The sequence below is a fragment of the Emys orbicularis genome, chromosome 20 (assembly GCF_028017835.1).
Source record: "Emys orbicularis isolate rEmyOrb1 chromosome 20, rEmyOrb1.hap1, whole genome shotgun sequence".
In the NCBI taxonomy this organism is placed as follows: domain Eukaryota; kingdom Metazoa; phylum Chordata; order Testudines; family Emydidae; genus Emys; species Emys orbicularis.
In genome coordinates this window covers 5,292,435-5,313,362 of record NC_088702.1, presented here as the reverse complement: position 1 = coordinate 5,313,362, position 20,928 = coordinate 5,292,435, and the positions used below count along the sequence as shown (strand labels likewise).

The following is a 20,928-nucleotide window of genomic DNA, read 5'->3' as shown; positions in this document are numbered from 1 at the left end:
TTCAAAAACCGATACGAAGCCGTGTGTTTTTTCCATGTATCGCACCGTTAAGCCTGCGGAACCCATTGCCACAACGGATCGGTGAGGTCAAGCGGTTAGCAGGATTCCAAAGAGGAAGCCAGATGGCCTAGGTATATTTAATCCTGCCACAGAGCATGGGGATGGACTCGCTGACCTGTGGAGATGGCTTCCAGCCCTGCATGTCTGTGATTTATACGGCTAATGAGATCATACAGAGGTATTATAGCTCATACTAATCATCAAGAGATTGGAAGGGCAATAAACCTTTTTGTGTCAGCGCATAAACCAACCTCTAATTACTGTGGGAAAAAGAGGAGATTTCTGCAGGGGAAGGTTATTCCTACGGCAGGGGTCTTGCACTTTTCTCTGAAGCGGCTGGAGCTGGCCAATGCCAGAGACCGGACACTTGGCTAGACGGCCCTTGGATCCATAGGCACCATCTCCGTGGGGGCTCCAGGACTCAAGCACCCATGGAAAAAAAATAGTGGGTGTTCAGCACCTATCAGTCACAGCTGTTTGGAGGCGCCGATGATCTGCTGTTTGGTGGCTGGGAAAGGCACTTGGGGGAGGGTGGAGAGCAGCGAGCAGCAAGTGGGGACCTCGGGGGAAGGGTTAGAGCCAGGGCGGGAAGAGGCGGAGTGAAGGCGGAGCCTCTGGGGAGGGGGCAGAGCAAGGGCAGGGCCTTGGGAGTGGGGTCGGGGCCTCGTTCATGGAGGTGAACCCACGCTGGAGTCCGATGTTCACAGAACAGTTCAATCCACAGGCCAAACCCAGACCAGAGCAGCAGTGACCAGGACTTCACGGAAGACAACGAAGCAGCGCCCAGGCCTGGACTGGCCCAAACGTTGTCGCATTACCACCTGCATTCGGAACGTCTCCATCGGCTGCGCAGGGAACTCTCTGTGCCGCACGCCCGGATGGCTCAGCCCTTGTGGGTTTAAACTCGCCTTCAGAAGTGGAGACCACATCTGAAGTTCAGGACAAGAAAAATCACCAACGTTCCTCACTGATGAGCCAATCGGGAAGCCGAGTTGGTGCCTAGCCTGTCCAACCGGCTCAGGGGAGGAATCATTTTGACCTTCGCCGCAGCCAATCATTTGGCAGAGGAGCTCTGATTGGTTAACGGCGGCATGTAACGGAAATATTTAAAGTGGGTTCAAACCACCAGCCCTTCTAGGAACCAAGCTCCAAGTATCAAGATGAAGGGCCAGGGGGGAAGGCCTGGAGCAAAGGCATTGAGAGGCTTTATATAGATTATTTCGGGGGGGAGGGTGGATACATATTACAAAGGGGACGTGGAGGCCCGTGGTCACTCAGAGTTCCAGTGGAGCTGCGTCATCTCCTGATGGATGGCGCTGAACTTGGGGCGCAGGCTGGGACTGGCTTCCCAGCACCTCAGCATCACGTCGTAAACTTCCACCGGGCAGCGCGGAGGAGCTCGCATGCGGAAACCTGCCAAGGCAAGAGAGGCTGGAGACACACAGCACGGGGGGGGGGGGGGCGGTAGCTCTGCGGGGGGCTGGGGACTAGGGCAGGAGGTACGTTAACATTCTCTGCACCTTGAAGTCTTTAAACCCTGATTTGAGGACTTCAGTAGCTCAGACATAGGTCAGGGGTTTGTTACAGGAGTGGGTGGGTGAGATTCTGTGGCCTGCATTGTGCAGGAGGTCAGACTAGATGATCATAATGGTCCCTTCTGACCTTGAAGTCTATGACTCTATGATTGTCTGTACTGCAGCAGAACCAGGAACTGAACCTGGCCTCCTGAGCCTTAAGCACATGGCCACCCCCTTAGCTCAGGGATGTGCCCCTTGTCCAGGACCCGTGCTGTGATAAACGCCAGCTCGCGCTACTTGCCTCGCTCCACCTGGCTCACCACCTGCTGGTTCGACATGCCGGGGTAGGGGGCAGCCCCCAGGCTGAAGATCTCCCACAGCAGGACCCCGTAGCTCCAGACGTCGCTCTCCGTCGAGTACCGGCCTGCCATCAACCCACAGGGGACATTAGTGAAGGGGGCCCGATCCCATAGCCCTTTGTCACGCGATCGGCAGGGTTACCCGTGAGGTTAGGGTAGCCACTGACGCGTCCCCAGAATACAGGACACTCCAGTGGTGTCGTCCTGAATGAGAAAAGTACCGGGACTTCCAGATCTGCCTGGGCCCGCCCCTGCCTGGGGGATCCTGCCTTCACCAGTGAGGTCACACCGGGGAGGGCAGATCAGCGCGCTCTGCACCAGAGCATCCTCCCTGTGATACCAGACGAACTCAGGAGAAAAATTGCTCCAGTCCCTTCAAACCCCAGTAGGGGGCATGCTGTTGGCCTTGACCAGCCTCCCCTGCCCCAGACCTTCCTGGGCCCAGGCCCCTTCCTCCTGCCCCGACCGCTGTAAAAGCTCAGCGAGGAGCGAGCTGTTCCCGCGCCCCTGACCGTATCTCAGAGCCTCCGGCGCCGTCCACTTGATGGGAATGTGCTTCATTCCTCCCCGGGAGGCGTAGACGCCATTGGCCTCCTGCCGCGACATGCCGAAGTCGCTGATCTTCAGCACGTTGCCTTCCCCCACCAGGCAGTTCCTGGCCGCCAGGTCCCTGCGGGGAGAGGACGAAGGGCTAGACGCACCCGGGCGCTGGCTGGGTACTCCCTGGATGCAGCAGGCAGGACTGGCCAGCAGGGGAGCTGGACACGGAACCTTACTGTTGGACTTTGCTCACTCTTCGGGGCAATTGTTAACCCTCTGGGTGCCCGGGGTGTCACTTTAGCCTCCCAGCGGGTGCAATTCTCTGTGCCGCAAGGGGGTCTCACCCATACCTGTGGATGCAACCGTTGCTCTCCAGATAGGCCATCCCTGCTGCTGCCTGAACTGCAAAGTGGATGAGGTCTTGAACCCAGAGCCGGCTCCCCTCGGAGCGGAGGAACGATAAGAAATCCCCACCTAGGTGGGGGGAGAGAGAGAACGAAAGAACAAAAGACCCAGATGATCCATGCCCCTCACGCCAACTCCCCAGCTAGGGCTGGAATTCAATCGGCAGTGAAACTCAAACGCCCCTTTCGCTTGGTTTTGCACAGGAAATAGGGCATGCATGCACTTCGGGCTGCGACCACTAGGTGGTGACATTCCCAACCCTGTTGCAGCAGGCCTGACATTGCACCCAGGAGGCAAAAGGTGCATTGGAGTCACAGGCAGACATGCAGAGCATGCTGTTATGCAGAGAGTTCTCCTGCTCACCGGACACCAGCTCCATGACGATGAAGACAGGCTGTTTCCGGGCACAGACGCCAATAATCCGGACGACGTTCGGGTGGCTGTAGCGCCTCACGATCCTTAGAAACAGGAAGGAGCAGAGGGATGAGCCACTGAGCCAACAGGGCGGGACCATTGCCCATTGGTCCGTCAGACCCCATTGCTGGCTGACCTGGCTTCCATGAGGAACTTGTGCTTGGTCTCCGGGGCCAGGGGCTCCCTGCAGGTTTTCACAGCCACGGGGGTGTTGTCGTATGACAGGCGGCCGCTATACACCTCCCCGAAATTCCCCTGGGGATGGAGAAACAGCGGTCGGGGGCAGTGATCATACAGCAGAGCAAGGCCTGCTCTGCATTACATGCCAAAGGGAAATCAGGCCCAGCCTCTCCATAGAGAGAGCACAGTGTGTGCACCCCCTCACTTGGCAGCATGCTGCAGCCACTCCCAGAACAAAAGGGCAGCTGTCTCCACCCACCGACGGAGTGCTTAGAAATTTAAAGGGGCTGCGCACCCAATTCCTTCCCCTCAAACTAGGTCAGGGTTTCAGCCTGCGAGCTCTGAAGGCTGGAGTGCTTTCTATCTGCCTGGGCCTCCCAGCCACGCCGACCCGCTGCCAATGTGCCCTTGCTGGGAAGGATTCCCCTCTAGGGATGAAAGGAGAGTTTGGCCCATTCAGTCCTTCTGTTCTCTGCAGGTTCCTAGACAGAGCCCATCACCTTGGTATCTGGGCACGTCGCCTTGCTTTCTCTTTTGAGGCTGCAAGTGAAGCGGGGCCCACAGCACGGGTGAGTTTTTGTGCTGCCAACCCCTGTCCTGCAGACATCATCCTGACACCCGCCAGCTCATTTCGCAGAGGCCACTGAGCTCCCAGTGACGTCAGGGCTGCACCTCAGATGCCAATCACAGCACCGAACAACAAATCTTACTGCTCAGCGGCTGTGTGGCCTAGCGGATAGAGCACTGGACTGGGAGTCGGGAGGATCTGGGTGCTATTCCAAGCTCTGCCACTAGGGTGACCTTGGGCAAGTACTTCCCCTCTCTATGTCTCAGTTTCCCCATCTGCAAAATGGGAATAATGGTACCCGCTTCCTTTGCCAAGTGCTTGGCGCTCTAATGATGAAAAGTGCTAGATAAGAACTAGGGATTATGATGTATGATCCCGATGTCCCACTGCTGCTGACTGACATGACAGACACCACAGACCCTTCCCACCATGATCCTTCCCTCCCCTTCCCTTAGCAAGGTGTATTATACTCCTGTCCACTCTCCAACCCCCTAGACCCACCGCCCCTCATCATTGCTCCGAGAGCCTTTTATGGGACGCAGCAGCACGAAACCATCAGATCCGTATTTCATAACACGGGACAAAGACGGGATGGCAGCTGCTGTATGAAATATTCACGTTGCCCTGTGGTTAGTGTCATTATCTCAGTGCTGAGGACGTAGCTAACAAAAGGGACTAGGAAGTGAATGCCTGAGGCAGATACAAGCACCACAGAGAGGTGTAACTTTTAAAGGGATTTTGTCCATATGTTACTAGATACGGCGGAGGCAACGAGAAGATACATTTATAGTTCCCTCTAGAGCATAGAAATGTCAGGCTGGAAGGGACCTCGAGAGGTCCACTGTCTAGTCCAGTCCCCTGCACTGAGGCAAGGCTAAGTATTATCTAGACCATCCCTGACTGGTGTTTGTCTAACCTGCTCTTAAAAAGCTCCAGTGATGGAGATTCCACAACCTCCCTGGCTAATTTGTTCTAGTGCTTAACTACTCTGAAAACTCTCTCTTGCTGCAATTTAAGCCTGTTTCTTCTTGTCCTGTCCTCAGTGGTTAAGGAGAACAATTTATCACCCTCTTCTTTATAACAACCTTCTATGTCCTTGAAGACTGTGGTCACGTCCCCCCTCAGTCTTCTCCAGATGAAACAAACCCATTTTTTTCAGTTTTCCCTCATAGATCATGTTTTCTAATCCTTTTTGTTGCTCTCCTCTGGACTTACTTCCATTTTTTCCACGTCTTTCCTGAAACGTGGTGCCTGAAACCCAATGCAGTACTCCACTTGAGGCCTTATCAGTGCTGAGTATAGCGCAGGGGTGGGCAACCTTTTTGGCCCGAGGGCCACATCTGGGTATGGAAGCTAGAGCGCCGGAGCGGGGCAAGCCCCAGACCCCGCTCCCCAGCAGGAGCTCGAGGGCTGGATTAAAACATCTGGTGGGCCGGATGCAGCCTGCGGGCCGTAGTTTGCCCACCCCTGGTATAGCGGAAGAATTACATCTCGGGCCTTGCTTACAATACTCCTGTTAATACATCCCAGAATGATGTTCACTTTTCCTGCAACAGTGTTGACTCACATTTAATTTGTGATTCACTATAACCCCCAGACCCTTTTCTGCAGTACTCCTTCCTAGACAGTCATTTTCCATTTGTGCAATTCATAGACTCACAGAATATCAGGGTTGGAAGGGACCTCAGGAAGTCATCTAGTCTAACCCCTTGCTCAAAGCAGGACCAATCCCCAGACAGATTTTTGCCCCAGATCCTTAAATGGCCCCCTCAAAGATTGAACTCACAACCCTGGGTTTAGCAGGCCAATGCTCAAACCACTGAGCTATCCCTCCCCCTCAGTTGATTATTCCTTCCTAAGTGGAGTATTTTGCATTGCCACTTACTGGATTTCACCCTATTTATTTCAAGCCCTTTCTCCAGTTTGTCATATTTTACATACTACTGAGCACGTGGAAACAGATTTTCAGAGGCTTATAATTTTGTCAAATTTGAGTGGAATTTCCAGGAAACAGGCATTTCAATGACCCCAGGGTGACTCTCCGGCAAAATACAGTCCCTGCTTCAAAGCATGGATGTGTTAGAGCTTTGCAATAAAAGGGTTGGAGAATTCTTTTAATATGAGCAAAACAATCCCTAATCACGTTCTCGGAAATGGGCGAACCATTTTAGCTGCAACTTGCCAAAGATATCCGCTTGAGGCAAATGCCCAGCATGGGAAATTTCACCACAAATGGCTCAAGGTTGTTAAAGTTATATGCAACTGAAACCAGCGTCTTAGAGTGGAACGTGCGGGACGACTTTAATTATAAGCATTGCTACCAGATCCGCCTAGGATATTATAGACGCACACGGAGAAAACTCACCCCCAAATTGGGGGGTGTAAGAATAAATGCATATCTGAGTCCCTGGCTCTGGAAGCTGAATCCCATCCCTGCCTCCCAGTCACCTGTGGCATCTGTAGCTCCAAACTCTGATGCTTTTACTTTTAGGGTACTACTCCTTTAAGCTTCCAAAAAGAAACCCCTCTGTGCGTGGAGAGAGAGAAGCCATTTGCTGAGTTAGAATCATAGAAATCTCAGGTTTCAAGAACCCCGAGGGGGTCATCCGGGCCAGCCCCCCGCGCTGGGGCAGAATCAAGTAAACCTATAATCGGCCCTGACGATGGTTTGTCCAATCTGTCCTTAAAAACCTCCAGCAATGGCGATTCCGCCACCTCCCTTGGACGCCCGTTCCCCTGAGAGTTGGAAAGCTTTTCCTAACATCTAACCTAAATCTCCCTTGCTGCAAATGGAGCCCACTGCTTCTTCAGTGGCCAAGGAGAACAATTGATCCCCGTCCTCTTCATAACACCCTGAAGATATTTGAAGACTGTCATCAGCTCCCCATTCAATCTTTTTCCTCAAGACTAGACATACCCAGTTTTATTAACCTTTCCTCATAGATCGAGTTTTCAGTTTTGCTGCTCTCCTCTGGACTTTCTCCAATTTGTCCTCATCTTTCCTGAAGTGCGAGACCCAGAACTGGACACAGGGTACAGCTGAGACCTCACCAATACCAAGCAGAGGGGGATAATTACCTTCCGTGTCTTACATACAACACTTCTGTTGATACACCCCAGAATGATGTTAGCCTTTTCCCCAACCGCGTCACATTGCTGACTCGTATTTATCCACTAGACCCCCCCAGCTCCTTTTCAGCAAGGCGACCGCCGAGCCAGTTATTCCCTTTTTTTTTTTTTTGAAGTTGTGCCTTTGGTTTTTCCTTCCTACATCTAGAACTTTGCACCTGTCTTCGCTGAATTTCATTTTTGCCGCAGCACGGTGTGGGATGCACACACTGCTCTCCCCAGGGGGATGGTGGGCCTGATGCTCATTTATATACTAGAGGCACAGAGAGGGGCGGTGACTCGCCCAAGGCCAGGCAGGCAGGAAGTGGCACAGGTAGGAACAGCGCCCTGGTGTCCTGACTGTCAGATTGCTGCCCTGTCCACAATTAACATCAGTCTTCCTGTGCGGAGCAGTACACGGCTAACAGCCGAGAACGGAGTCACTTACGCTGCCCAGCAGCTCCCCCAGCACCACGTCTTCATGGCTCAGGTCCCATTTGGCCTACAAAAGAACAAGGCGCCGGACAATAAGGGCTGGAGACAATAGCGCTGATAGCTTGCGTGGTGGGGCTGATCCTGCTCAGGGGCAAAGTCCCCTCGTTGACTGTGGGGAGGGGATCGGGCCCCGGGGGACAATGGGGGCTGACAAGGGTTGGAGCAAACACGGAGAAATGGGCCTGATTCTGGGGCCGGCCCAAAATTTTCCATTCAAGCTGTTTTTCACATCCACTCTTATAACCTTAACCATGGGGGCCCCATGCCCACCAAGGGGGGGAGTGGAGCAGAGGTTAACCCCTTGTTACTGCCCCGTCCCCCATTGCAAGCCCCCACTGGATCTCTGCCATACCCCCCACCCTCACCCAGCTGGGGGTCCCGGGCATGCAGCAGCGCAGTGGGCTTACCTTGGTGACCGGGTTCCGCAGGAGGAACGGACACTTCGTGGTGAGCACCTGGCGTGATTGCAGATGGTGGTGGATGAGCGAGGGGATGGTGGGGGCCCCCACCCCTCCAGGCTCAAACTGGTACCTGCCCTGCAGAAGAGCCCAGATCAGGACAGAGTGAGCGGGGGGAGGGGAGAAATCAGCTGATCAGCACAGAAGCTACCATTGCTGCTGATCGACAAGGGGAGTGTAGCGGCCAGGTTGGATGGGTCCCCCTCAGGGGGGTCCCCAAATTTTAAAAACCATGGGAGGGAGCAGGGAATCAGCTGCCTTAAGTGAGAAAGAGAGAAAGAGAGCGCACTGCCCTCTGCTAGAATGAATCAGAACTCCAGTGTGTGTGTTACAGGCCCTATACTGCTCCCAGCCGGTGGGGATTCTCCCATAGCAGGGGGCCGTGTTTCTGGACCAGGAGGCTCTGAATTCCAGCCCCACTGCTGCTGTGCACTTCTGAGCGGCAACAGCTGGAAAGTCCCAGGTGGCCACTGATTTATTACAAAACCCTACATTTGCATAGCGGCCTTTATTCTATGCTCTAAAGATTTGAAGCCCGATTTTCCTTTATACGAAGGCCCCCTTTGCAGAGCGCTGGCCGCACGATGAGGCCAGCAAATCAGCATCGCCATTTTACAGCTGGGGAAACTGAGGCACAAAGAGGTCTAGTGACGTGCCCACAGTCTCAGCCGGAAATAGAAGCCCAAGCATGTTCCTCTTTGGCGCTGCAAGTCCAGCCAGCGACCGCTGGAGGGATGGCCACAGAACTAAGCGGCTTGATCCAGAGAGATCAATTCAACTACACGAGCAAGCATGAGAACGCTCCTCCCACCAGGCTACCACGTGACAGCCAACGTCCGCGCGTCCTCGCTGGCCAGGCAGCACTCCTGGGGACTGGACGCCAGCTGTAGCCACTCCCCCGAGGCGAATAACCCTTTGGCGGGTTGGCATGCATGGCCTGCAGGGCTCACCATCACGTCCCCTCCCCACCGAGCTCCTCACCTTCCGGCACTGGATGATGAAATGCCTGCACTGTCCTCCAGCCAGCGCAGACAGGACATGGGCTCCTGGCCTCCCCTGGCTTGCGCGGACCAAGAAATCCCCCTCACTGGTCAGCAACGCCTGAGCCTCCTGTCTGGGGAGTGAGCCGTGGTACCAGTCCTGCTGGCCAAGGGGCCTCTGGGCCACCGGTACCAGCGGCATCGGAGGGGGCAGCTTGTGGTTGTGAGAGAACAGGAGAGAATCTAGGGTTAGATGCTCGCAGGGCATCCATCGGGCCCAGCCTTTTAAGAACTTCCTGCCTGGGAGAGGGGTTAGGGAGGCCGCAGACCAGAGCAGCCCTCTCCACACCATGTGCTGCCCCCTGCCAGCATGCCTCAATCCTACCCTGCAGCACCCACCTCCCCAGCAGGACGCTCCGGGAGGGTCACCCCCACTCAGACACTCCCACGCAGGGGCCAGGCCGTGCCAATGGACAGGGTGGGTCATTTGGGATGCGAATGCTTTTGCATTAAGTGGACCGAGACCTGCAAAAACTCATCTCATGCAGCGGCTACGGTGCAGCCCCCAGCGGGGACCAACTTTCCATCCCCGCTGCTACACGCTGAATCTGGAGCAGCCGCCGTTCCCCGTGGTTAACTGCAACGTCACTGGATCATGGGAATTCCTCCCAGCCCAACACCAGGGCTTGAACCGGTGACCAGCAGAGCCCCAGGCTCCATAACTTGAGCTAAAGCTCTCTAATGGGCTCTGGCTCAGGGACCAGCAACAGTCCCTGAACTGTAACCAGCAGCTAAGCCTCCCCCCTGGATCACTTATGGGTTCTTATGGGGTTTATAAGGGACACACTTCTATGGGGCCTGCCTCCCCTTTCTCTGCATTGTTGCACTATACCCGGATGGGTCTGATGGGGCGCAGCCTGTCATAAGTGCAGCCCCACGCGTATTTCTGGCACGAGGGGCAGCTCATCCTTCATTCCACGCAGCACCGGGCACGCGTAGGCCCTTGTAACCCAGCATGGGAACCTGCCACCCGGCCACCCTCCGGGGAGCCTGTCCAGGGGGACAATGGGGTATTATGACATCAGCAGTCACGTGAGACCGGCCAGACCCTAGGAGGAATGTGTACGTTAGAGACATGCTCAGAGTTACACCCCCAACAACAAGGGAGCACCGGCTCCGCTGGCTCGGGCGTGTAAAGCCAGGCCGGAAAACGGTGAGCGTCCAACAGTCCGAGGCCGAAGGAAGAAGACAGAAGCTGCCCCCAGATGATGTGGGAGGGGGTCCTAAAAGGAAGGCAGGTCAGCATCGGGGATCTGGCATTGAACAGAGCACGTTGGAGGGGGCAGCCTCGTAGAGCGGACCCGTTTGATGGCGTTAACGCCGGGAAGTAGTCACATGACACAGGCCCTTTGTTAAAGAGACATCACATCAATATACAATTCTATGCATTTAAAGACAATAGGGCCTGATCCTCAGTTATGCGAAGGCCCCTTTCCACCGCTCGGGCCATGCCAGGGGGCCTTAGTGAGTTTAAAGGGAATTTGGGCCCACTTTGCACTGCCAGAAAGGGGCTTTAGACAAGAGTCTCCCAACAAGAACCAGAGCCAATCGGTCGTCTCCCAGCCCCCCAGAGATGGGTATGGCTGTAGAGACCCGACCTGCTTTACGTTTCCCCACTGACGCCGCCTGTTGGTGTATTGACCCTTCCCTAGGCTCGGCTTCTTCCCCTCTCTTTCTAGTCAGGTTTGCTAGAGATTAAGGCCGGAGCAATCTGGCCTTAATCTCTCTTGGCCTCCCAGCCTATGAAGCGGGGAGACTAATCGGCCTCTCTCCCAGCCATTGTCTGTCTTCATGTCTATGGCAAGTTCTGCAGGGCAGGGACTGGCTCTCAGGCCCACGGTCGCTACAGCCCCTCGCACAGTAGGGCCCTTGTCTCGGCTTTCATCCAAATAAACTGCAAGGGAGGCAAAAGACATGGACACAGACCACGCTGCTCGCTGTTTATACTTCAGCAACATCTGGTTCTTTTCCCAAGCTCCCTCCCCGTCCCTCCATAAGCCTTTTGGCTCCACGACCTATTAGCGCTCCTATCCCCTTTCCCCCTCCACTCTAGCCCTGGGTGGTCTGCTACCGGCATTAGCAGCCGGAGCGCCAGGAATTGTGCTTCAAAGAGCCCAGCTCCTGCGCCGACGGAGTCTCTCTAGTGGGTGGAAAGTTTTACATTACAAAAATCTCCTTCCCCCAGCCTCTGTCATCACAAACGCACAAAGAGTTTGCTCTTGGAACAGGGATCAGACCCCGAAACAGAGACCGGGGGCTGACTTCAGCTGCCGGTGGGGAGTGAAGAGGATCTGGCCCCAGCCAGATTTCAACCCCCTGTGGCAGGGCGGGCTGCGGGGACTGGCCCCCTGGAGCATGGAGCAGGATCGCGCCTGCCTCACAGCCTGTAGCTGACCCATCCGTGGTCTAGCCACTCGGGGGGAGACCAAGAGCCATGCAGGGGTAGCCCAGGGCACCAAAGCAAATCACTGCATTAGCGGGTGAGCTGATTCTTCCTGGATTCCACGGGGCAGACAGCGGCCGGCTCCTCCAGGGTTGCTCCATGTCCAGCAGCCTCGCTAGACTCTGCCTCCCGACCAGCTGATCAGTCCAGTCCCCTGCTGGGAGATGATGTCAGAGCTGCAAAGTGGTACCCGTGCAGAATGCCCTGTGCGAATGCCCCAGCCTCCAGAAGGAAGCCCCAGGGTGTCTCATGCGACGAAGATGCACATTGGCCCCTCCCAGCAAGGTTACGGGACAGGCTTTGAGTGTCTGAGTAGCACGGGCCAGACAAGGGGACGCTGTGGGCACTTCCGGCTTAAAAACCAAAAAACGTCTATGGAAAACCCTAGGAGCTGCAACCCCCCCACCACCAACACACCCACAAATTGAACCGGAAACATCTTACATTCAATACAAACCGCCTGCAGTTTGGACTTTTCATCCCCAAATCTCACCCCCAGTCCCACCCAATTACTGTGCCAGCCTTGTAAACTGGACTCTAGAGAACCCGTCCACTCCACTCCAATACAGTCAGTAGGGGCCTGCTTCTCAGATACTGCTCCCTGCAGCACAGCGCCCCCTAGTGCCACACGGGGGTCAGCACAGACTCGCTCCCTGCAGCACAACGCCCCTGGTGCCACATTGGAGTGAGTCCGGGCTGACCCCTGCAGCAGAGCCCTGGAGTGAGGCATTGGGGTCAGCACTGACCCAGAGTGTCCCCTCCTTCCCCCGTGCCCTATAGCACACCCTCTGGCACCGCACTGATCATCACTGACTGCAGAGCGTACCCCTGCTAAGCCACTGGCCGGGCTGCCAAATACAGCAACGACTGAAAAGCACACGTCCAGTTTCCACCGGCCGATGAGCTCGTTGGAGGCTCCTCTTTGCAGGGCTGTAGCTGGCAACCCCACCAGCCTCCTGAATCTTGAAAGCAACCAAGCCACCCGTTAAAAATTCAGGAGAAGTTTCTCTTGAGCAGATCGTTTTGACTCGAGTAAATCCAGCACACACACGCAGGGGGTTGATTTTTTAATTATCTTTTTTTTTTTTTTTGTACAGTTAAATCAACAGGAAACAATAAACCAATTGAAACTCTTTTTGGCATTAATTAAAAAAAAAATTCCTCCCTTACAGCAACATCTGCTATTAATAGGTTTTATTGGCCAGCAGGCGTTTTAAAAAAAGAAGATTTTCTGTGGTCAGACTTTCTAAAAACGCAAACCTTCCGGGACTATTTCAACATGCCCCAATCCCTGTTTTCCTCCTAAGATCCAGCCGGCAGGAGCAGATCAGCTGAATATTTTAAACACAAAGGCCAAGATGTTGTGGTGGTTCCTAGTGCATCTGCAAATCGATTTTGGAGTCACCCCAAAATGAAATGTAACGAGGCCGCATTTTTTCAGGGGGCTGATGGTCTGTCCATCAGACTCCTTTAAGGGAGGGCTCCGTTGAGGACTCCCCGGAAAATGGCAACACCCCAAAGTCAATCATCCCCCTGGGAAAAATCAGAGCCCCAAACTGTCCCCCCCCCATCTTTTTTTTTTTTTTTAATTTTAATTTAATTACAAAGAACTCCAGCTTTGGTACAAAGAACCCGCCACCCGCTTTTCTGCTGCCCTCTGACACACCCCAGATCCCTTTGCTGGAGTTGCCCGATACATTGTGGAGCAAACAATGCAGCCAGGGCTATGTACACTCCCCCTCTTCCATCCCCACCGCACCGGCAGCCCCCAACCCCAACTGCCATTCACACGTCGGCAGGCAGGGGGCAACGTCTGGGAGGCCTTGGGATTTGGGGAATGTTCACGCTCAGCTGTTTTTCAGGGGGCGGGAGGGGAAGTCCCAGGACAAGGAACAGTGCCCCCTCGCCCCAAAAAAATCTGGGAGAGGGCTGAACCCTGATGAGATCGCCCTCATTTCCAACTCCCGCACGCCATCCTCCCTTTAAACATCACATTTGAGAGCCTCTTTTAGGTTTAATTGTTTCTTTTAAAGGGCCAGTAGAACCACCGCTTATAAATACCCAGAGACGCTATTTGGGGCCATTCGTTGTATCTTTAAGGGATGCTGCCCGGCAGCGGTTGGAGAGCATTGAAAAACAGAGCAGGCTACAGCAGGAGGTCTGTTCCTTGCTCCCTCCCTTATGTTACATACCATGCGGGCTCCTCCCCAGAGTGGCTCGCACTTGTCCTGGCTCAATGGCGACTCCGAGTCAACGGGGGTGAGCGACATCTTGCATAATTAACCAATTCAGTGCTGGACTTCCCAGCAGAACGTCCCTTTTGACTGCTGGATCTTCCAGATATTGCCGCTGGGCATCCCAGCGGAAGGGTTAAATCCTTCACCCCAACCTGCCAGGGTGCCCCTATAGTGTTGGCGTGCGTGTGTTTTCGCACAGGCACATCTAGTGTGAGCTTCGTGCAATGTCACGGAGAATGGACCCAGACGGGAGGACTCATCCGGCTGGCGTCTGACCGAACCAGCCAGGGGGAAATTAACGTTTGCCCTGGATATCAGACACCTGTGGCTTCCTCCCAAGGTCTGATCGGCTCCCAGCCAAGGGCCGGCAAATAATCCGAACCCTTCCGGTCCCTCCCGCCGCAACAAACAAAATAAATAAATTAATCGGCTCGGGAAGCCGCGGCAAACCGGCCGCCCCCTCCCCAGGGGAAGGAATAAAAAAGGAGCTGTGGATCAAAATGTTAAAAAACATCCCATGAGCCCAATGTCCTAGGGCAGCTCGGGAACCGGGCCGTGGTCCTGCTCCCCCTCCACGATTTGGTTTGTATTTGGTGCAGTTTTTCCCAGGGTCTCTTCCCTCTTTTGGCCAGGAAAATCTGTGGCAGCAGCGTCAACCCCTTGGCAATGGGTGGGCGGAGGAGTAGGGGGGTCGGGCCCCTCTCTAACTGTCCAAGGAACCGCCCTCTCCATCCTTGACCTCCTGGCTGCTCTCCACCTCCTCAGGAATGTCCTGCATCCTCGAAAAATCTGCAAGGAACCAAACACCCCAACTGATGAGCTCATGCACCAAGACGTCCATTAATTCATGGACTAACACCCCCTTCCCAGAGCACCAAGTCTGCACGAGGGGCACAGCATCATTCACCCATATTGTACAGACAAGGAAACTGAGGCACAAGCAGGGGGAGGACTTGGCCAAGGTTACTCAGATCCCAGGACTCCTGACTCCCAGCCCCTCCTGCTTGAGCCACTAAATCCGCTCCCTTCCCAGGGCTGGGAACAGAACCCAGGAGTCCTGACTCCCAGACGCACCACTCTGGAGAAGGGCCGGGGAATTGGGTGTTGCATTGTAATGCTTAGGGACACCAGAGACTGCCCAGGGCAGGACAAGTCCCGTCCCCCCCATCTCATTCGCCCATTTCCATGTTGGACCCTATGCAATCTCACTACCCTGAAGCCCCAAAGCTCCTGCTAAGTTGCACAGGGACGAAATACGCACGCCAGGGGCAGGATCCAACCCAGCGCTTCCTGCACCGAGCGCGCAAACCCCTGCCCTTGAGCGAAGGGTGCTGGCTGTGGCAATGGCTGGGGGTGACATCGCCACACGCACCACACTGACCTCGAGGGCTGGGAGGCGGAGACGGATGGCTGGCCACGCCCTCGTCCTCAGACAGCGCCTCAAAGTCCTCGTCGCCCTCCTGCAGCTGGGCGGGGCCGTCGCCTAAGGCACAGTCGCTTGGCAACAGGTTCCCGTGGTTGCTCCCTCGGCTCTGCTACGGTGGGGGGAGGAAGAGGACTCGTGTGAATGCAACGCCGTGGTCCTGGGGGCGTCATCGGGGATCGAATGCAGGAATTAATGGCTGATCTAGGAGAGCCAAGGCTGGGCCGCCTCCTTGACATGGGTGTGTGGCCCAGACACCACTAGAGGGGGACAGAGCGCCACACGGCGTGGGCGTGGCTTCCAGCTCCACCCCCTTCAAACGAAGTCCCGTTGAACAAGGGCAGGACAGCAGGGCCGATCGAGGAACGGGGAGGACCAAGGACTCCAAGGGTTTTGTGCCAAAAGACGGGATCCTTGCGCCACGGGCTCCCGAGGGGAGGGACCCTGCCTAGGATCTGGAGGGGATGGCGCAGGGGGCGACACGGCCCTGGACGGGGGGCTAAGAAGCAGGTACGATGGGGTTGTGGGATTTTATTTTTTTTTAGGGAGTGAGATTTTTTTTCCAGCCCCAAATCAAACTGCACCCAGGGTTTTTTACATCCTGCTCCTGCACTTGCTGTGTGGGACACCGCACAGCCTGACCGTGCCTTGTGCTGGGGGCAGGTGCTGACTCTCCAGCAGAGGGAAACCCCAGAGAAGGCTCCTGGCCGCCTCCCCCTTTCAGCAAGGGGGCAAGAGGGCTGGGAAGGGTGGCGTGTGAATTCCTTGGCTCGGGTCAAGAGCCCTGGGGACAGCAGATCCCATTGGTCAACCCAGCAGGGCAACCTCCCGCCCCGCCCTGCCAGGGACCAGCTTGTGCCACCCATCTGCTGCCCATGGAGCTGAGACCCAGCAAACGCGTTTCACGCCCAGCGTCATGGCTGGTGATGCTGGGTTACTCCCGACCTAGTCAGGAGTCGAACTGGTGACTGAGGGGCTCCCTGCCGTGCCCCTGACCCCCAGCCCGGCTGGCAGCCCTTGAGCAGTGGGTTTGCAATGCTTCCCCGCCCCAGGTGCCGCCGTGCATCGTGGGTAGCCATACCTGGGGCGGGGTGAAGCTGAGATACAGGGCGTCCCCCGCGGGCAGGCTCCGCCTCCGAGGCTCCGCCCCCTTCCGGACCCACACCGCCTCGGCAGCGCCTGCGGCCACCTGCCTGCGGGCCTCCTCCGCCTCGCGCTCCAGCCGGGCCCGCTCCTGCTCGCTCTCCCGCAGCCGCGCCTCCAGCGCCCCGGCCTCCTGCACCTTCTCCTGGCACAGCTGGCGGCACCGGCTCAGCTCCTCCTGGAGTAGGGTGTGCTGCCTCTGCAGCAGCGCCAGCTCCGTGGCCTGCTTCTCCGGGCCCTTGGCCACGGCCGCGTCCCCCGGCGCCCCCTTGCGGGAGTTGGCGCGTGACAGCTTCTCCTGCCGGCCGCCCCCGTCGTAGAGGTGCAGCTCCAGGATGGAGTCCTGCTGAACCACAGCGGCCTGGGGAGGGGAGAGGGCGTCACCAGGGCTGTCACGGCCCCACACTCAGCCGGACATACAGGCCCCAGGCAGAGCAGGGGCGATCCCTAGGCTGGGATCCCGGCTCTAGCAACTCCCCGGCCACCAAACGCTTGTCTCTAGCGCTCATTTCGTACCGGTGGCAGCCCTGTACTCTGCCCCCCAGGGGCAGCTGTGCCCCTGTCCCCAAGCCCCGTGCCCCTCCCTCCAGCCCCCTTCACCTGGGCTCTGGGCCTCCTCCCCGCTGTGGACTTCTGCTACCCCATCCCCTGCGCCGAGCTCTGCAACCCTTGGCCCAGGAATGCCTCCCTGTTTGCATGGGCTCCATGCCCCCCACCCCAACCCCAGCTCTGTGCCCCTCCCCACAGGGATTCTCCTCCTTCCTACCCCCATCTCAGAGCCCTCTCCCCAGGATTCTCCCTCCACCTCACCCCCTGCCCCAGGGGTCACCCTACCCCGTCCCTCCATACTACATCAACGCTCTGTGACTCCCTCCGCCCCAATGACAAACCCTAGGCAGCAACAGGGGAACCTCACCCCCACCCATAGGGACATGCCTCAGCTCCACACCAGGACGGATCCCACCGTACCCACCAAGGGGAACCGAAACCTTGCTCTACAGCTGGTGGGGAGCAAAGCTCGGGGTTCCCCCAGCCAGGGGGCACGTGGGATGGGAGGGAGGTTTGATGGTACAGACCTGCAGGCCATGGAGGAGGGCGTAGAGTGCCACAAGCCGGTGAATCACCTCCTGGGAGGGAAGAGAGCAATAAATCCATGTAAATAATAAATCAACAGCTCTTTCTAGCCATAGATCTCAAGGGGCTTTAGAAAGGAGCTCAGTATCATTATCCCCATTCTACAGATGGGGAAACTGAGGTACAGAGAGGGCAAGTGACTGGCCCAGCAGGCTACTGGCAGAGTTGGGAATAGAACCCAGGGCTCCCAGCCCAGGGCTCTAGCCACAAGGCCACACTGCCTCCTAATCCCCACACTCAGCACAGGGGGCAGAGCCAGGACTCCGCTCTCCTATCGACCCCTTCCCTCCAGCTGTATAAATCCCACCCCCATCCAGAGGCCGCCAGCCCCCCTACCTCATGGGGTACCTTCTGCTGCAGCTGGTTACCATTCCCATCCTACAGAGAGAGAAGGCAGAGATTAGCCATGTGAAGCCCCCCATAGCCAGCCGGTATCCCTAAAGTGTGTGTATTACAGGCCCCCCATGTGACAAATCTGTTACAGCACAAGCCAGGGGGGCTGGCTCTGTAGCTCAAGCTGTAGCAGCTCCTGCTTTTAGGCCTGGAGGTCGCCGGTTCAGTCCCTGGTGTGTCAGTGTGGATGGAGGCAGTGACAGTAATGTGCCAGCCAAGGCTCTACAGACAGGCCTAAGCTGAGCATAACAGCCCCCCCGCCGCACACGTTTCCCAGGAGGGAGCTTGCCATCCCTGTTTTACAGATGGGGAAACTGAGGCACAGCAGGGCCACGTGGCTCAGGCAGCACCAGGAATGGAACCTGGCTTCCCCCGGCGCTGGCTGTCAGACCCCGCCGTGGCATCCCCACTGGGACTGGCTCCCTGCCGGGGCAGAAAGGGACTTACCCGCTGGTCGGAGTCGGCCCTGCAGAACTCCAGGGAGCCGTTGAGGCTGCTGGTCTCGCCGTCTGCGGAGGGAAGAATGAGCAGATGAGACAGGCCGCGCTAGCCCCTTCCAGGGCCGAAATCCGCCTGCGGGTCACCGACGCAGGAGGCGCCCGGCCCTTGCGACATCTAATTTTAGTGGCTTGTGCAGGGTAGCACCTCCGTAGGGGTCAAAGGCTCCAAGGCCCGAAGGGACCATTGTGACCAGCCAATCTGACCTCCTGCATACCCGAGAACCTCACCCAGCGACGGCTGCGTCTGGCGGGGCTGGAGAGGCACTTTCAGGAAGAGATGTAAAGCCTAAGGCCTTGTCTACTGCAGGTTTTGCTGGCCGAGCTGTCGGTCCCAGGTGCGATCCCCGACCCAGAGCGGAGCCAGCAACAGACCCATGTGTAGACACAGTTACTACAGTACAAAAAGCCCGTCCGGGGAACTGGGGTACGCTTTTTGCTGCACCCCCACTAGGAGAGTTGGCCAGTGGAGCTCTCCAGCACAGCTATACTGACGAGCCTTTCTAGCGTAGCCACGGTCCCAGGGGTGTAGAATCCCCCATGTCCCTAGGCATGGAGTTCCAATGGTTAACAACCCGCACTTAAAAATCTGCACTTCATTCCTAGCTAGGTCTGCCTTCAGCTCCCACCCATCGGCTCTCATTCTGCCTTCGGTCGCTGGGTTAGACACCCCTCCCCCCTCACAAATCGCCTCCCCCTGGAGGTGGTCCTGGGATAGGACCCAGTCGCCCTCCATCTATTTTGCTTCCTCCAAAGAGCAGGGGAAGCTCCTGAAGCGTCTCACTGCAAAGCAGGTTTTCCCAGCCCCGTGAATCATTCCCGTCCCTCTCTCTACAGGCCTCTCCTATCTTGCAAGATACACCCAGTAGAAAAGGAGCTGGCACAAATAGAAAACACTGATCAGCTCCGGGGTCTACGCGGGCAGCGTCGGGCCCTGCAGCGAGACTGCGCCCTGCGGCGCCCCCAACAGGGAGGGGAGGAATCAGAAGGGAGGTCTCAGCTCGTACTCGGGGTGTCGGAGCCGGTGCCGGAGCCGCCGTCGGGATCAGCAGGGTGGTTCTGGTCTCGGTCCCTCACGGCTCCCACGAAAAGATCCTTCAAACACTCCACTGGGGGAGAAATACCTGGTGAACTAGTGCCGGCAAGACACTGATATTCCCTATCTTTCTGTACCGTGAATCCTTCTGCAGCCCTGGGGTCTGCTAGCAATGGGGCTGGGGGGGGGGGGGGTACAGAGAAAGGATGGGCACTAAACCGGGACTCAGGACACCTGGGTTCAATTCCCAGCTCTGTCACTGATTCCCTGCGTGACCGTGGGCGTGTCACTGCCGGGCTCCGTGCCTCAGTTTCCCCATCCGTAAAATGGGGAATTAATACAAACGCCTCTTTCCCACCCTGTGTCTGTCTGGTCTATGCAGACTGCAAGTTTTGGCCAGTCTCTCCCTCTTAGCACTGGCTGTTCTCCCCCTAACAAGAGATGAACACTGGGAAGTGGAAATCTGCCTGCTTTGGACCTTAAAACTCATCCTTATTAGAGGTTTGGAGGAGACCCATTGGGGGGCAAGTTATCCCACAACTGTCCACTAGAGGGAGCCCTTGCCCCTTGCTCGGAAGCAGCTGGTGCTGTCAATGTGTGAGACCAGATACCGGGCTAGATGGGCCCGGGGTCTGATCTGCTATGGCAGGAGATCCGGCAGGCAGGCCCTGCAGGAGGGAGGGCACTTTGAGAGCGGGGGGTGTTTAGTCCCGTGGCATCGGGTACCTTCGCGGATGGCTTTGCGGAGCAGCTTCTCTCCGCGGGGCCCGTCCAAAGACTCGGCCCGGAAGAGGGTGCGGGGGGTCGGGCAGGCTGGGGGGTCCTCGCAGCCGCTCCGCAGGCTGAGCATTTCCGCAAACAGCTCCACCTTCTCCTCCAGCAGCTCCGTGATCTCCCGGTCCCGCTGCGCCATCTGGTCTGGGGGAGACGGGAAGGGAGGGGGATGAATGACGGGGGCTGGCAGGGCAGCCTGGGCCAGGGGGTGGGGGTCGAGGTTACTGCTGGGCCAGGGCTCACTGGCAGGGACTGCTGGGAGGGGACACAAGGGCCAGTGACTGCCGGGGACACACGGGGAGGGGGAGGTGGGGTAGTCACTGCGGGGGCAGGGCGACCCCCTACCTTTCAGCTTGCGCAGGGTGGCCTCGCTCTCAGTCTCGATCAGGGGGAAATCCTGGCGACTGGGGCACCTAGAGCAGATCGGCCGCGTCAGGGGCTGGAGCCACAGGCTAGAAATCCCCAGACCCCACAGCTCCTTCCCCCGACTGCGGATCCCAAAGCACCACCCGGACGCTGAGGGCCTGAGCTCCACCCCCGCCCCTGGGGGAGGTCACTGTCGCTCTCCCCCCTGGGCCACCAGGGACAGACGCCCTTCGTGCCCGGTCCAGCTCGCAGCCCTCTCCCTGAGAGCAGGGAATCAGAGCTGGCTCTGTCCGCCCAGCCAGATGCTCCACAGATCCACCCCAGCAATGCCCCCTCCA

At 57.0% G+C, this 20,928-nt stretch overlaps 2 protein-coding genes across 2 annotated transcripts in view; both read right to left on the bottom strand.

Annotated features, from left to right (window-relative positions):
- Positions 1-1,330: 1,330 nt before the first annotated feature.
- On the bottom strand, positions 1,331-9,352 carry LOC135892611 (tyrosine-protein kinase Fer-like). Its single transcript, XM_065420409.1, has 9 exons — positions 9,086-9,352; positions 8,054-8,182; positions 7,600-7,653; positions 3,432-3,550; positions 3,245-3,339; positions 2,827-2,950; positions 2,449-2,606; positions 1,879-2,001; positions 1,331-1,473 (listed from the first exon to the last, which is right to left on the bottom strand). Exons 1-9 carry the CDS (start codon positions 9,350-9,352, stop codon positions 1,331-1,333), a joined length of 1,212 nt encoding a protein of 403 aa, XP_065276481.1.
- A 5,175-nt stretch (positions 9,353-14,527) lies between these two features.
- The window catches only part of ARHGEF2 (Rho/Rac guanine nucleotide exchange factor 2), a 107,855-nt gene continuing 101,454 nt past the window's right edge, over positions 14,528-20,928 (bottom strand). The window contains exons 18-26 of the mRNA XM_065420137.1: positions 20,570-20,637; positions 20,177-20,368; positions 19,422-19,523; positions 18,365-18,426; positions 17,861-17,902; positions 17,467-17,517; positions 16,329-16,751; positions 15,206-15,359; positions 14,528-14,613 (exon numbers count right to left, since the gene is read on the bottom strand). Coding sequence (XP_065276209.1) covers positions 14,528-14,613; positions 15,206-15,359; positions 16,329-16,751; positions 17,467-17,517; positions 17,861-17,902; positions 18,365-18,426; positions 19,422-19,523; positions 20,177-20,368; positions 20,570-20,637 — 1,180 coding nt within the window. The remainder of the gene's footprint in view (positions 14,614-15,205; positions 15,360-16,328; positions 16,752-17,466; positions 17,518-17,860; positions 17,903-18,364; positions 18,427-19,421; positions 19,524-20,176; positions 20,369-20,569; positions 20,638-20,928) is intronic.